We start from the raw sequence: 15,633 nt of genomic DNA, 5'->3' as shown, positions 1-15,633 counted from the left end.
CTGATATGTGTCTGACAGCCCACATGTCACGTAAAATTGAGTCAGTCTGTGTTTGACATGAGGGAGATACTGGAAGCAGTGTGCGAGAAGCAGCCTGCTGAATTGTTCACAAGGCCAAGGTTCACAGGTAGCTGGAGAGATGGGTGGGTCTGCCCACCTACTTACCCCACCCATGGGTATGTCTGATATGTGTCTGACAGCTCACATGCAACGTAAAATGGAGTCAGTCTGTGATTGACATGAGGGAGAGACTGACAGCAGTGTGTGAGAAGTAGCCTGCTGAATTGTTCACAGGTCCCAGGCTCACAGGTGGCTGGAGAGATGGGTGGGTCTGGTCACCTACATACCCCACCCATGAGTGTGTTTGACATGTGGCTGACAGGTCACATGGCATGTAAAATGGAGTCAGTTTGTCTTTGATATGAGGAAGAGACTGACAGCAGTAAAGCAGCCTGCTGAATTTTTCACAAGGCCAAAGTTCACAGGTAGTTGGAGAGATAGGTGAGTCTGGCCACCTACATACCCCACCCATGAGTATGTCTGACATGTGTCTGACAGGTCACATGCCACGTAAACTGGAGTCTGTCTGTATTTGAAATGAGGGAAATACTTACAGCAGTGTGTGAGAAGCAGCCTGTTGAATTGTTCACAGGACCCAGGTTCACAGGTGGCTGGAGAGATGGGTGGGTCTGGCCACCTACAAACCCCACCCATGAGTGTGTTTGACATGTGTCTGACAGGTCACATGGCATGTAAAATGGAGTCAGTCTATGTTTGACATGAGTGAGATAGTGACAGCAGTGTGTGAGAAGCAGTCTGTGTGAGAGGTGCTCTACACTGACAGGAGTCAGTGTGGAGAGGCTTCTCAATTGCAAAAGAGGTATTGAAGCCTCACTGGAGGGACACGGTGGAGAAGTGAGGCTCCGCTTCAATTGGCCGGGGTCAGTGATGGGAGGGAGGCAGCTCTACTGGTATACTTCTGCTGAGAAGTTGTATCCATTCCTGAGCAGGCGGACCACAAGTGTAAACAGACTTCAAAACCATAGTGTGGGCCTTTAAGTGGAAGAGGCTTTGTGATGTGACCAGGAGTGTGGTTTATGCAGCTTTAAATAAACCAACTGGACTTTTTAAATGAAAAGTTGTCCTGTGTGCTACCTTGAAGACCAGCAAGTGAGTGAGTACCCCTTTATGCAGTGTGGGAACTGTATGAAACATCACAAACGGTTTTTGAAAATTTAACTCAGTCACCTCCCTCTTAGCTAGATTGACAGTTCCTCAGTGTACCTCCTCTCTGCTGCTAAAAACTCATTCTGCCCAGCACAATCTTCAGTTAGTCTGTGAGTGGGGCTATTAGATATGATCTGATCAGCCATGATTGAAATTTGACTATTCGTGTGCATATTCCCAGGAGATTTAATTGAATGTCCATTGAATTTCTCTCCAGACACCAGAACACACTAAACGTAAGATATAAATAAAAGAAAAAGATAGTTATACGTACCTTACCGGTCACCTCTCCGAACCCTCCACTCCTCACCATCAGGGTTTCGGTCCACATTGCGTATCCTTCTCACCGCCACTTGCGCTGAGTCCGCAGACCTCTTCATGCTGGCCCAAGACTTTTGGTTCTGATGAGGCCCCAGAAAGTTTTTTCGCAAGCGAGAATAAGGTCACGGCGTCATGACATCACGACTTGCTCCATGACCTTGCAGAAATGTCCCAGATCGCATCAGAGCTTTAAGTGCTGACCCGGCAGGTGGAGGTCAGGAGATTTCGCAAAACTGATGGTGATAAGAAGATGTGATGAGAATTGGACGGGTGATGGTGAGAGTTGGAGGAGCTAGAAAATTGAGCTGTGAAATGTGAAAAAGTCTTTTTCTTTTACTCTTTTTGTGTATAATACTTTTATACTTTTTCATATTTTTAACCTTTTAATAGCCCTGTATAGATTTTTTTGATATTCAAGTGAAATTCAGTTCCACTCAAACACATTCTCTCCCTCAGTCTGATGCAGCGCCGCACAATCAACTCTACCCTAACCTACCGTATCCTCACCTATCCCTTGTAGACTGTGAGCCCTCGCGGGCAGGGACCTCTATCCTCCTGCACCAGTCTGTGTCTTGTATTGTTTATGATTATTGTACTTGTCCCAATTATGTACACCCCTTTCAGATGTAAAGCGCCATGGAATTGATGGCGCTATAATAATAAATAATAATAATAATAATCTTTTGTGGAGTTCCAATACATGTGAACTCATAAGCTTTCTCACTCTTTTACTGGGCTCATAAAATGCCCATTTTAGTATCAGGTTTGTGTTGATATGTATTTTCAAGTTAAGTATACCAGCCTCATCAGGTTTATTTCCTATTTAAGAAATGTATTTACAATTGTATGCAGTTGGCATTGTGAAATCTGGTCACAGACCTCTACAGTACAGCCGTCATCCATTGTAGATCGGAAAGTTTCACCTATCACCTGTCAGATGATTTTAAGCAGAAGGAACGGACATTTTGAATAAAAATTCCATTACTTTTGTTATACGTTGAGATAAGCTATGGCTGGAAATATCTGACAGCATGTCTATGGGTAGGGATTAGGACGCATAGTTAATGTGTATGTCTATCATTTAGAACCTGTAGTTTTGTAGTTGCCATAACTTTCTTACCCACTTTTCATATGCAGAAGGTCAACACACAACATTATATTTTGTATTGAACCCTAAAAAATATCCCTAATGATTACTTTATTTTTATTAGGTACATCGTGGTATTAAAGGAGTAGTTAAGGATGAACACGGAAATGCAATCAAGAATGCCCGAATCTCAGTGAGAGGAATTCGCCACGATATAACAACAGGTATTAGGGTACTAGTCTGAGAAAGACAACAGCTTTATAGGCAATATTTATTCTAATCAATGAGATTACATTGTATTATAACAGGACTGGGAAAGGCTGTCTATTGTTTCTAGTCATTTCATACTAATATTTTAAGAATTAAGAATTAAATTGTCACGACTTATGTGACAGGATTTGGAGAGTGAGTACAAGGGGGGACCCTGCCGCTTATCCTGAAGCTAAGGCTGGGCTTTCCCTCAACCCAGAATTACTCTTGAAGGTAGCTATGTCTGAGCCCTGACCTCTCCCTATCTCCTGTCCCTGGCCCTGATGGTAATGTCTCGTCCACACCCACCACCCAAGGGGACAAACCGGGACAGAGATCTCCAAAAAAAAACACCTACATAAAGAACAGACAGTGGGATAATAACAACTCACATACTCCAACAAACAACAGGGGAAACACACAGGGGTGAACAAGTAGGGTAAAGGGAAAGTTCCAACACCAGGGAAAACTTCCACACAAACAAGCACCAGAAACTGCAGCAGCAGGAATGCGACCATCCACCTTCCAGCCCAGCTCCAGAATAATTCTGAATAAGCGGCACCCCCTGCTGGAAGCAGGGTTTTTTTTTATCCAGGCCAGAAGTGGACATAAGTAGGAACAGCTGAGCTGCATAGCATAGTCTGCTGCTGTAACAAAACTGAAAGTAACCCCTTATGTGCCAAAAGAAACAAAACCTGTTTAATGTATGATGTATAGAATGGAATGAGAGGAAACCCAAACCTGAGCCTGTCACAAAACTCAGCAAGAGAAGACTATGACATAAATAGAGGTACTCATATAAGTACCATATAGGTGCAGATTCTAGCATTGGACCCCTGACTGGAATATTCTTCATTTGTGCTTGACGTCAATTATGGGAAAAAAAAATAAGCAAGTAACATAAACCCTTCTTATTGAAATTTATGGAGAATGACTTGACCAGAGATCTGCGTGGATCAATGGGTTCTCCTGGTTCTGGTAGATGACAACCCTAGATTAGGAACACACACCTACCAGACATTCATGGCATATTTCCCTTCATCCACATGCAGTTGGATCATTGGGTTTTCATGTTCTAATGGACATACAACTTTCCAATTACTGTAGTTCATGATCAGCAAGTAATTCTGTACCCCTGTACTGTGATCCCAGGACTGCTGCCATGGAAGGCTTCATTCAGATGTCGTTGATTTATCTCATAAGCAAAAATTGGTCCAAGTTTCATCAGTGTTTCTTATCAGAGCTTGGTCAGTGTGTCAGTTTTGACCATCCAAGTTTGGTCAAGATTTTGTAAGTTTTTCTCACATGAAAAACAAACTAATGTAGGTTTGCTAAAGAGGTTGTCCACTACTAGGACAACTCCTTAATATTCCATGGTTCCCCAGGTAAAATAATAAAGCCTATACTTGCCTCCCGTACCGGTACCATTCCATTGGTGCTGCGGCTCACGGTGCCAGACTTCACATAGAATTGTGATGTCAAGCAAGCCCTGGGTCCAATCAGTACCTGCTTCCTTCTTCCTTCCTGGTCTTTCGGACCAAATCAGCGATCAACAGGAGCAGCTGCAGCACTCACTTTCTGTTGATTAACTCATTTGGTCCGAAGACAGAGAGACAGAAACCGGCGTTGCTTGGAGGGCTCATGTGATGTCACAACCTCATTTGATCCCTAGCACCACAATCGAACCATTCGAACGGCGCAGATATTAGGGGAGAGTTCAGACTTTATTATTTTACTTGGGGGAAACATGTGGAACGAGACAAGGTTGTCTTAGTGGTAGACAACCCCTTTATGCTTCTCCTATCAAACAGTTTCTGAAAAATGGACAATACAAAGATGGAATCTGAGATCTGTCCAATTTTTTTTCAAAGCCCCATAGATTTGCATTGGTGAGTTTGATCCTAGACTCAAAATCAGACATGTCCCTGTGATTTTGAGTGGATTACTCAGTCCGCGAGAGCATACGGACATGTGAACATGTGTTCTATCCATGAAAAACACATATAGAATTTGTGCATGAAATATTAACTTGTGAATGAGCCCTAGATATAAATATAGTACATGGAAATAATCGTGGTCAATGTTTCTAGCAGCTGAATTAAAGGGAACTTGTCACCAGATTTTTCATGTATAAAGCAAAACTACCACCTTCAGCAGCTCCTGTTCTGCATCCCATAAAGGTGCATGTTATGCCCTGACTACCCCTGTAAATCTCAAAAATACCTTTTAAAAATCTCCCGCGCTATATGTAAATCCAGATGGTCCGGTCCAATGGTGCAGCTCCTGTTCCTCCCCTCTGCACTGATAGCTGTCCTCTTGTTATGATTGACATGGATGACGCCTTCTGCATCATCCACATAGCCATGTGAAATCTCGAGGCTGTCCTGAGACATTACCGGCTCGCGCAGACACACTTTTGCTCCGATTTTCAAAAGTTATTTTTGAGGTTTACAGGGAGAGTCAGGAGATAACATGCACATCTATGGAATATAGCACAAGAGTTGCTGAAGGAGGTAGGTTTGTTTTTTACATGAAAAATCTGGCGATAGGTTCCTTTTTATGCTTTTTATGTCATGGTCAATAGTGTTATATAGTAGACTTCCTGTCAACATAAGGATTCTTGCAGCGACCATATTTTCGGTCTGAGTGCTATCAAAAAATCGGAAGTCACTTTTCCCAATGTTGTTTCACAAGACAGTGCACATGCACTATGTGCCTCCATGAATCAGCCAATCAAGTCAAAGGGACTGTGAAAAAAATCCGACAGCACTCAGATGACATCACTATTACGGACTGAAACAATTGAGAAGTTATAAAACCTTTTTTTTAAAAAAGAAAACATAAAAAACAAAAGCTATTTTTCAAAAGATAATTAATTTAATCTAATATCTTGATAGTACAATATTACAAACAGATCTGGATAAGAAGTCAGAATGGGCAGAAACTTGGCAAATGAGATTTAGACCATGTGCACATGTTGCATTTTTTCATGCGTTTCTGCAGCGTTTTGAGCTGCAGCGTTTTAATGCAAAATTGCATGCATTTGGATTTCCAGGCAAAGTCTGTGGGAAATAGGGATTTCTTGTGCGCACGATGCATTTACAAACGCTGCGTTTTTGGTGTCAAAAATTTGTCAAAATCCCTGCGTTTGAAGAAGGAGCATGTCAATTGTTTTTACCATTTTGGCTGCGTTTTGCTAACATTGAAGTCAATGATAATTATCAAAACGCATTTTAAAAGAAATTTCTAGCGTTTTACATGCGTTTTTGACATTATAGTGAGGTCAAGAGGTTTCCATTTGCCCTCACATCCATTCCGACTTTAAAATGAATTAAACAATACTTTTACTTTATTTTTGAACATAATTATTAAATCTCATTAATCATTTTCGGTAAAATATCATTATAGTGTATGATTTAAAGGTTATTATTTTTTCATTTTTTTTCCATTTTTTTCCTACTGTTTGAATGGTCAAACTTTATTTAGTTGTGTATTTGTATAGAAAATGCATCTCAATTTAAGCACTGAAAATGCATGTAAAACGCGGTTACAACGCGGCAAAAACGCAATAAAAAGGCTTGCGTATTTCTTGCGTTTATGTGGTCAAAACCAAATTTGACAAAGTCTGCCAGAGGATGCATTCATTTCTGCAAGTTACTGAACGCAACGTGCACACATGGCCTTAATGTTGATAAATGTAGAGTAATGCACCTAGAGTAAGCCTATAGCTGCATATACATTAAATGAAAGTAAACTCGGGACTACAGAACAGGAGAAGGACTTGGGTATTCTCATTACAAATAAGCTGAGCAGCAGCACTCAATGTCAAGCAGCAGCTGCTAAAGCAAACAAGATTTAGGGTGTATAAAAAGAGAGATTAGATCCCGTGATCCCAACGTATTGTTACCCCTCTATAAATCACTGGTAAGGCCACATCTGGAATATGGGATCCAGTTTTGGGTTCCACATTTTAAAAAGGACATTCAGAAGTTAGAGTCAGTTCAAAGGCGGCAACTAGACTGCGAGTGGAAGAAAAGCGATTCCGACAGCTAAATAGGAAAGGGTTCTTTACAGTTAGAGCAGTCAGACTGTGGAATGCCGACCACAAGAGGTAGTAATGGCAGATACTAGAACAGCTTTTATATCAGGGCTGGGTGATTTCCTCACTACACAAAACATTGTTGGTTATAAATGACTTAGTGACCAAATGTAGAATTGGTGGAGGAAGGAGGAACTAGATGGACCTAGGTCTTTTTTTCAGCCTATGTAAATATGTAATGAAAAATATGCTAAAAAAAAATATTAACACATTTTTTATGACCAGGTCAAATAAATACATCATTATTACTTATCAAAGCTGTTAAACAATGAAAAGAGAAAAGAACACAAAAAAACGACTACAGACATGCCATTTTTTGTTCATCTTGCGACATGTAAAATTCAATTATAATAAAAAAAGTTGTATTCATCCTAATACTAAAACAAAAAAAGGTCTGTACTCAAACTATTGACACGATGAAATTAATTTTTTTTTTAAACTGATAATTTTGTGCAAAAGTAATAAAACATAGTAATCAATTGGTTATCACTATAACTGTATCATTGCATACTATAAAATTATATAAATATTTATCCGACATGGACATCACAAAAAAAATGCATGAACAATGTCAGGGCTACAGTTTTTTGTTCACAGCTTCAAACTAATTGACTATAAAGGGATAAAAAAAAAATCATATGTACCAGTAAAAATTGCAAATTATCCTGAAAAAATAAGCTTTAAAACAATTCAGTCGATAGAAAATTAAAAAAGCTACTTTTTAAGTAAAATTAGTAAAATATAAAAAAAGGAAATTTCATATTTTAATTATCCTAACTAGCTGTAGGGAAAATAAGGAGGATGTTAGTTACAATATATTGAATGGTGAGTGGTCTTTAAAAAGTAAAAAAAAAACTTAATTACTTTTATTGTTTATTTCACCTCCCAAAAAGTATAATAAAAATTGATCAAGTCCTAATTAAAATACATGGGACCAATGAATACTACAAGTTATCACTCAAAACATAAGTCCTTACATATCTCTGGTGACGGATATATGTACTATGACTGTCAGAATATCAGACCCAAAGATATATATTTTTTCAAACAGAATTTATATTTAATACAATAATGATACAATACATACATACATGATACAATAATAATTTAATATGTATTAAAGTAATAATATAGAAATTTACTATAGCCATAATCAAAATCGTGCTGACTTAAGCCCGCTTTACACGCTTCAATATATCTCACAATCCGTCGTTGGGGTCAAGTTGTAAGTGATGCACATCCGGCATCGTTTGTGAGGTATCTGCGTGTGACATCTACGTGCGATCAGGATTGAACGCAAAACCGTTGATCGCAAACACATCATATCTTTGTCTAGAATTGAACATTTTGTTGCACGAACCTAGTCAATTGAAACGTGTGACATCCCTCATACGATTTTGATGTCTGAGGCTATGTGCGCAGGTGTGCGCTCTGCACCGCAGTTTAAAAAAGGTCTGCTTCAGAGCGCAGCTGAAAAGCTGCGTTCTAAAGCGCCTCACAATGTCTGTCATTCACTAATCTCTGTCAGTCGGTCACTATCTCTGTCCCTCTCTCTGTCCATGTCAGTCTATCCCTCTTACCCCCTCTCTCATACTCACAGATCACCGGCGCGGCGCTGCACGGCATTCACACTGCTCCGGCGGCTTTTACTATTTTGAAAAAGCCGGCCGCTCAATAAACAATCTCGTATTCCCTGCTTTCCCCGCCCACCGGCGCCTATGATTGGTTGCAGTGAGACACGCCCCCACGCTGAGTGACAGGTGTCTCACTGCACCCAATCACAGCAGCCGGTGGGCGTGTCTATACTGTGCAGTGAAATAAATAATTAAATAATTTAAAAAAACGGCGTGCGGTCTCCCCAATTTTAAAACCAGCCAGATAAAGCCATACGGCTGAAGGCTGGTATTTTCAGGATGGGGAGCTCCACGTTATGGGGAGCCCCCCAGCCTAACAATATCAGCCAGCAGCCGCCCAGAATTGCCGCATACATTAGATGCGACAGTCCTGGGACTGTACCCGGCTCTTCCCGATTTGCCCTGGTGCGTTGGCAATCGGGGTAATAAGGGGTTATTGGCAGCCCATAGCTGCCAATAGCTCTTAGATTAATCATGTCAGGCGTCTCCCCGAGATACCTTCCATGATTATTTACTGTCACTTACAGATTAAACACACACACCCAAAAAAATCCTTTATTAGAAATAAAAAACACAAACATATACCCTCGTTCACCACTTTAATAAGCCCGAAAAAGCCCTCCATGTCCGGCGTAATCCAGGATGGTCCAGCGTTGCTTCCAGCTCTGCTGCATGAAGGTGACCGGAGCTGCAGAATACACCACCGCTCCTGTCAGCTGCACGCAGCTAATGAAGAGAATAGCGCGATCAGCTGAGCTGTCACTGAGGTTACCCGCTGTCACTGGATACAGCAGTGGCCGCGGGTAACCTCAGTGACAGCTCAGCTGATTGCGCGGCTGTCTTCAGTTGCTGTGTGGAGCTGACAGGAGCGGCTGTGTCTTCTGCAGCTCCGGTCACCTCCATGCAGCAGAGCTGGAAGCGACGCTGGACCATCTTGGATTACGCCGGACATAGAGGGCTTTTTCGGGCTTATTAAAGTGGTGAACGAGGGTATATGTTTGTGTTTTTTATTTCTAATAAAGGATTTTTTCTGGTGTGTGTGTTTAATCTGTAAGTGACAGTAAATAATCATGGAAGGTATCTCGGGGAGACGCCTGACATGATTAATCTAGGATTTAGTGGCAGCTATGGGCTGCCAATAACTCCTTATTACCCTGATTGCCAATGCACCAGGGCAAATCGGGAACAGCCGCGTACAGTCCCAGAACTGTCGCATCTAATGTATGCGGCAATTCTGGGCGGCTGCCGGCTGATATTGTTAGGCTGGGGGGCTCCCCATAACGTGGAGCTCCCCATCCTGAAAATACCAGCCTTCAGCCGTATGGCTTTATCTGGCTGGTTTTAAAATTGGGGGGAACCGCACACCGTTTTTTTAAATTATTTAATTATTTATTTCACTGCACACTATAGGAACGCCCACCGGCTGCTGTGATTGGGTGCAGTGAGACACCTGTCACTCAGCATGGGGGCGTGTCTCACTGCAACCAATCATAGGCGCCGGTGGGCGGGGAAAGCAGGGAATACGAGATTGTTTAATGAGCGGCCGGCTTTTTCAAAATAGTAAAAGCCGCCGGAGCAGTGTGAATGCCGCGCAGCGCCGCACCGGTGATCGGTGAACGGTGAGTATGAGAGAGGGCTGCTCAATTCAGTTACTCAGGAGTTTAGTGGTCAACGGTGAGTCCTTCACGGGTGACCGCTAATCAGGACGCGAGACAGACAGAGCCGCGGTATGACAATGAAGTCGGGTGAAGTTAACCCGAGTTCATTCTGATCGTGCAGTTCTTTCTGTGTCTGCTGTCATCTGCCATTCAGCTCTGCTACATGGCTGTCTGTGTCTGCTGTTAGCGGCCATGTAGCAGAGCTGAATGGCAGATGACATAGTAAAAACGCATCCCTACACATTACACACGCTTGGCAAGTCAATAAATAAAAAAAAAAGAGGGTGCCCAATGCATACGTCACAGAACACATGATCTAAAGGATCGCACACAAAATTGATCAATTTAACACAGACTACTAACGCACGCGTGACAGCAAATGAACGACCTATGTGCTATCTCATAAGATCCCATATGCAACCTGGGCGTGTCACATCGCAAATGCGATTGTACAACTAATTGCAACGTGTAAAGCAGGCTTTACAGAATCTAGTTACCACTTTACTTGTGCATCAAATGAAAAGTAAAATTTAAATTTCGAAAAACAAAAGCAGAATTGAGACACTTAAATCGTAAGTTTTATTTGAGCCCATTGGCCAGTGTCAAGGCGTATCTCCTTATACTGGCTCCCTACCTAAAATGCCTCTATCCAGGCTGAAAAAGCCTACAGTTTTTTAAAGGCAGGAAGAAACCTGGGTAGGAACCCTAACTTATTTTAACTAAATCGAGATAATGTAATCTGTCTTCATTTTTCTTGATCAACTTTATTAAATATGGAACATCTGTGAGGTCAAGAAAGTCACTATATTCCTAAACCCTACATAAATTCACTGAAGAATGAAGTTGCCAGAATGGATTCCCATTCTACAGGTGTCCTAATCTACACCTCCTGTCCTTCCTTTTGTTCTTCTCCTGTGGTGATTAACATGGATGATGCCTCAGATGCCATCCACATAGGCGGGCAAAATCTCCATATTCCTGGCTTGCGTAGGTGCAGTTTACTATGCTCTGTTGCGGGCAGAACCGAAAACATAGGTGCATCTGTGCAAACCGGCAAGTTCTCTGCCTGGTGATATGGATGATGGCACCTGCTTCATCCACATCGCCGGGCAAAATCTCATCCCTGCTCACCTATGTTTTTTGCTCTGCCCACAACAGTGCAGAGCAAAGTGCGCCTTCGCAAGTCGGGAATATGGAGATTTTGCCCGCCTATATGGATGGTGTCCGTGGTGTCATCCACGTCAATCAGCACAGGAGGAGGGTGAAAGAAAGGACAGGAGCCGCAGATTAGGACGCCCATCAGACTGGACAATTTCCATACAGGGCTGGAATGCAGACCAGGTGCTGCTTAAGGTGCTAGTTTTAGTTTAGAAGGCCAAAATCTGGTGACAGGTTCCCTTTAAAATATTACGTTCAGAAATTTACTTCAAAAGTGTTGAATTTATAATACTTATAAATAGAAATTGGGAAATGTAATTGAGTAGAATGAAATTCTACTAAAATTCTACAAAAATCCCCATACAGATTTTTTGTAATTTGCTTGGTGCTAATTAAGCAAAATAGTGATCAGCAGTGGCCACCATCTTGCTGAACAGTAGAGGTTTGGCATAAGGGTAAAATAAACAAACATACTCACCTTAAAGATCACTTCTACACCACCATCACTGTTACTTCTCTTCACTTTATGCCTACTGTCCAATTCCGAAGGCCTCCGCCATGACAGATCTCTGGCTGGTGTTCACTCCGGGTCCGGACATCAAGTCGTGAGCCGACCCTGGCTTGACTTGGTGTTCACGCTAGGCTGGGACATTCAGATGTGAGCGGGAACAGTGACGTCTCTGCACGCAACCAGACGTCCCGATCTATAGTGAACACTGTGCCAGAGATGTACAGCAGTGGAGGTGTGAAGAACCAGTTAGCAGACAGGGAGTAGTCAAAGTAATGAACGGTGAGTTGTGTATGATTTTTCTGGAGAGACCCCAAAGCATAATATGGAACAGCTTTATAGAGAGGGTGTCCAGCACTAGAGACATTCAGCTGCTGCCATTATAACAGCATCGATGAAGTTCCGAAGCGAGGGTGAAAGCTGTGGAGGTGCTCAACCAGGTTAAATATTTAAAAAAAACACGTAGTCATAAGAAAGAAAGGTTGGCAGGACTGGACCCGTAGAAGCGCAATCATCCGCGTGAAACGTCCGCCGTCGTCCACCTGCTACCCCGCATCCCCCTCTCACCACTGATTTGCTTTCACCGGAGGAAATAAAGGATAAGATTTCAAGCATATCAGTGAGTGCCAACCTTGACTTCATGGTTTTGATAATATGGAACATTCAATTTGCGGAGAATGTTTAACTAAAGGGGGCTTTACACGCAGTGACATCGCTAGCGATGTCGCTAGTGAAAGCACCCGCCCCCGTCGGTTGTGCGTTACAGGCAAATCGCTGCCTGTGGGGCACAACATCGTTAGGAGCCGTCACACGTACTTACCTCCCTAGCGACGTAGCTGTGGCCGGCGAACCGCCTCCTTTCTAAGGGGGCGGTTTGTGCGACGTCACATGGCAGGCGTCCAATAGAAGCGGAGGGGGGGAGAGCAGACGAAAGAAAGTGAAGGCCACCTCGTTGCCGGAGGACGCAGGTACGGTGTTGTTCCTCATTCCTGGGGTGTCACACGTAGCGATGTATGCTGCCTCAGGAACGACGAACAACCTGCGTCCTGCAACAGCAACGATATTTGGGATTAGAACGACGTGTCAACGATCAACGATTAGGTGAGTAATTTTGATCATTAGCGGTCATTCATACGTTTCACACACAACGACGTCGCTAACGAGGCCGGATGTGCGTCAAGAATTCCGTGACCCCAACGACATCTCGTTAGCGATGTCGTTGCGTGAAAAGCCCCCTTAAGAACCAAATTTTCTTAAAATCCACACAATTTGGTGAATTTGAATTTTGTTAATTTCTAGTTGGAAAATCTTAAAAAAAATTGGTCTATGAGAAATAAATTAGAATAAGAAATAACTATAAAAAATATTAAAAATTGTAATAATATGAAAAGTTCATTTTTTTCCGATATTTGCTGAAACCTGTTTGTGTGCCTTCCCCTGTTGTTTTCGTAAATTATCCCAATTTATCTTCATATGTGCATTTTGTATGAGCTGTGAATTTTCTGTCCTACCACTGTTATCTGACCTCCTCTGGGAGAGCTTTTCTAGATGCTGTTTCATTATTTATTCATAATAATAACTATTGATTATATCCTCTTAGCCAACAAAATTTTCTTTGTTTGTTTTATAAAGCTGAAAATGGAGATTACTGGCGACTCTTGATACCAGGTGTCTACGTGGTCTCTGCAGAAGCTTTCGGCTACTCCAAGGTCTCCAAGAAGATTACTCTGCCACCTACCATGACCACACCTGGACGAGTTGACTTTGTTTTGAACCGTGTTGAGATCAAACCTCGCAAATATGATAAACTTATTCCAGAAGATATCTATGATCGATATGACCCACTCGATTCTTATGATCCCCATACTCAACAGGGTCAAAGGGAACGAGGTGAAGGCGATGAACAGTCCCAAGATAGAGAAAAACCTTGGTGGTGGTCATATTTTAGTATGTTAGGTCATAATCGGCCTTCATGGTTACTTAAAAACAACTAATTATTATTTTTTTACTTTAATGGGGCAAGAATGTTATGTTTATTTTTTGTTTTTTGTGTTATTGGTCACATTTTAACCTATCTTAATTGTTCTGATTGTTCCTATGGCCATTACATTGGTTTGTCCTTTATGCCCATCTGCAATTTTGTTTCTTATTTTTTCAATAATGTTTAGGAGGATTCCTGTATAAAATGTGTATATTTTTTATGACATTGCTGTAGTGTAAAAATAGACCGCAACATGTAGAAATAAAGTGAATATGATGTTCCTAATTTGACCCACAATTAACTGAGATGAGAATTCGTAAGCAGAAGTTTGGAAAAAAATCCAATAATAGCATGTTTATTCAGGACAAACTTATTTTGGATGAAAGGCAATTGTAATAATTAACTTTTGCAAAAACTCAATCAGATATACAGTTTACATCCGCTCTCTATAAAGACACATCTGCAGGTTTTTCTCACAATCTGACAAGAAATCAAAATCAACCTTTTTCGTTTTAGGTCAATTAGGAACCAAAATTATTTATATTTGCAAAATACCGAATAATGAGAGAGAGAATGTTTTATGACATTTTTATTACTTACTGCAAAGTCAAATGTTTACCTACACTAAGAGTAATGTGCCTTTAAACAATATGGGATAGCCCATATGATGATGTCATGTCTTTGGAAGCTTCTGATAGGTTTATTGGCAACATCTGAGTTAATTAGAGACACACCTGTGGATGTATTTGAATGCACACCTGAAACACACGGATTCTGAGGCCTGAGCAACATAGTACCATACTAATTTCAAAAACATTCCCACTAAAAAGTATATACATAGATAAATTCACATACATTATACAGCAGAACTCTGAATACATGAATCATACTATTGCTGCACATGTAAAAAACAAAACAAAACATGAGGTACTTAGTTAACATTTTTATCAAACATGTAAGAGGCATACACCAGTGACATTATTGGATGCACGTCCCTGGGAGGTACACCCTTAAGCATCCATACAAGTTTAGCTTAATCCTACCTTTTTCCCAGTTTGAGGACTGGTTAGTAGAGTTAATTGGATTGATTCACAGTTAATCTAATTCAAGTAGAATTTCCTGTTATTCGTAGGTCCTACAATTCCGACAGTGTATGACTCGATTCACATGAATTGTCTCTCTCTCTCTCTTCTTCTCACTCTATCTTGAAAAATTTAAGAAACCTGGAAAATTTGAATTTCAAAAGTTTTGATCATTTCTCCTAATTTGGCACATAGAAAAGGTGAGTCACTAGAGTTAAGGAAAATCTAAGGAGATCATCCACATACTTTGCACAACGAATTGTACAGTTCATTATCTCCTGTTACCCTTGTGAAAATGAAAGATTTGGTGTTCATGCAACATTTTTGTGGCAAAAATGTATTTTTTTATTTTCACAGCTCCATGCTATAAAAGTCTGTGAAGCACCTGAAGGTTCAAGGTGCTCACGAAGCATCTAGATAAATTCCTTGAAGGGTCTAGTTTCCAAAATGGGGTCACTTGTGGGGGAGAGCCACTGTTTGAGCACATCAGGGGCTCTGTAATTCAACATGGCATCTGCTAGCAATTCCAGTCAATTTTGCGCTCATAAAGTCAAATGGCGCTCTTCCGAGTCCTGCCATGCAGATTTCCACCACATATGAGTAACTGGTATACTCAGGAGAAATTGCAC

The 15,633-nt window shown here is 41.4% G+C and overlaps 1 protein-coding gene across 1 annotated transcript in view; it reads left to right on the top strand.

Moving 5' to 3' along the window:
- CPZ (carboxypeptidase Z) overlaps window positions 1–14,224 on the top strand; it is a 115,706-nt gene extending 101,482 nt beyond the window's left edge. The window contains exons 10-11 of the mRNA XM_075333221.1: window positions 2,760–2,859; window positions 13,574–14,224. Coding sequence (XP_075189336.1) covers window positions 2,760–2,859; window positions 13,574–13,935 — 462 coding nt within the window. The 3' untranslated portion in view covers window positions 13,936–14,224. The remainder of the gene's footprint in view (window positions 1–2,759; window positions 2,860–13,573) is intronic.
- The last annotated feature ends 1,409 nt before the right edge of the window (window positions 14,225–15,633 follow it).

This window comes from Anomaloglossus baeobatrachus, chromosome 1, assembly GCF_048569485.1.
Source record: "Anomaloglossus baeobatrachus isolate aAnoBae1 chromosome 1, aAnoBae1.hap1, whole genome shotgun sequence".
In the NCBI taxonomy this organism is placed as follows: Eukaryota; Metazoa; Chordata; class Amphibia; order Anura; family Aromobatidae; genus Anomaloglossus; species Anomaloglossus baeobatrachus.
This window is presented reverse-complemented; position numbering and strand designations above follow the sequence as displayed.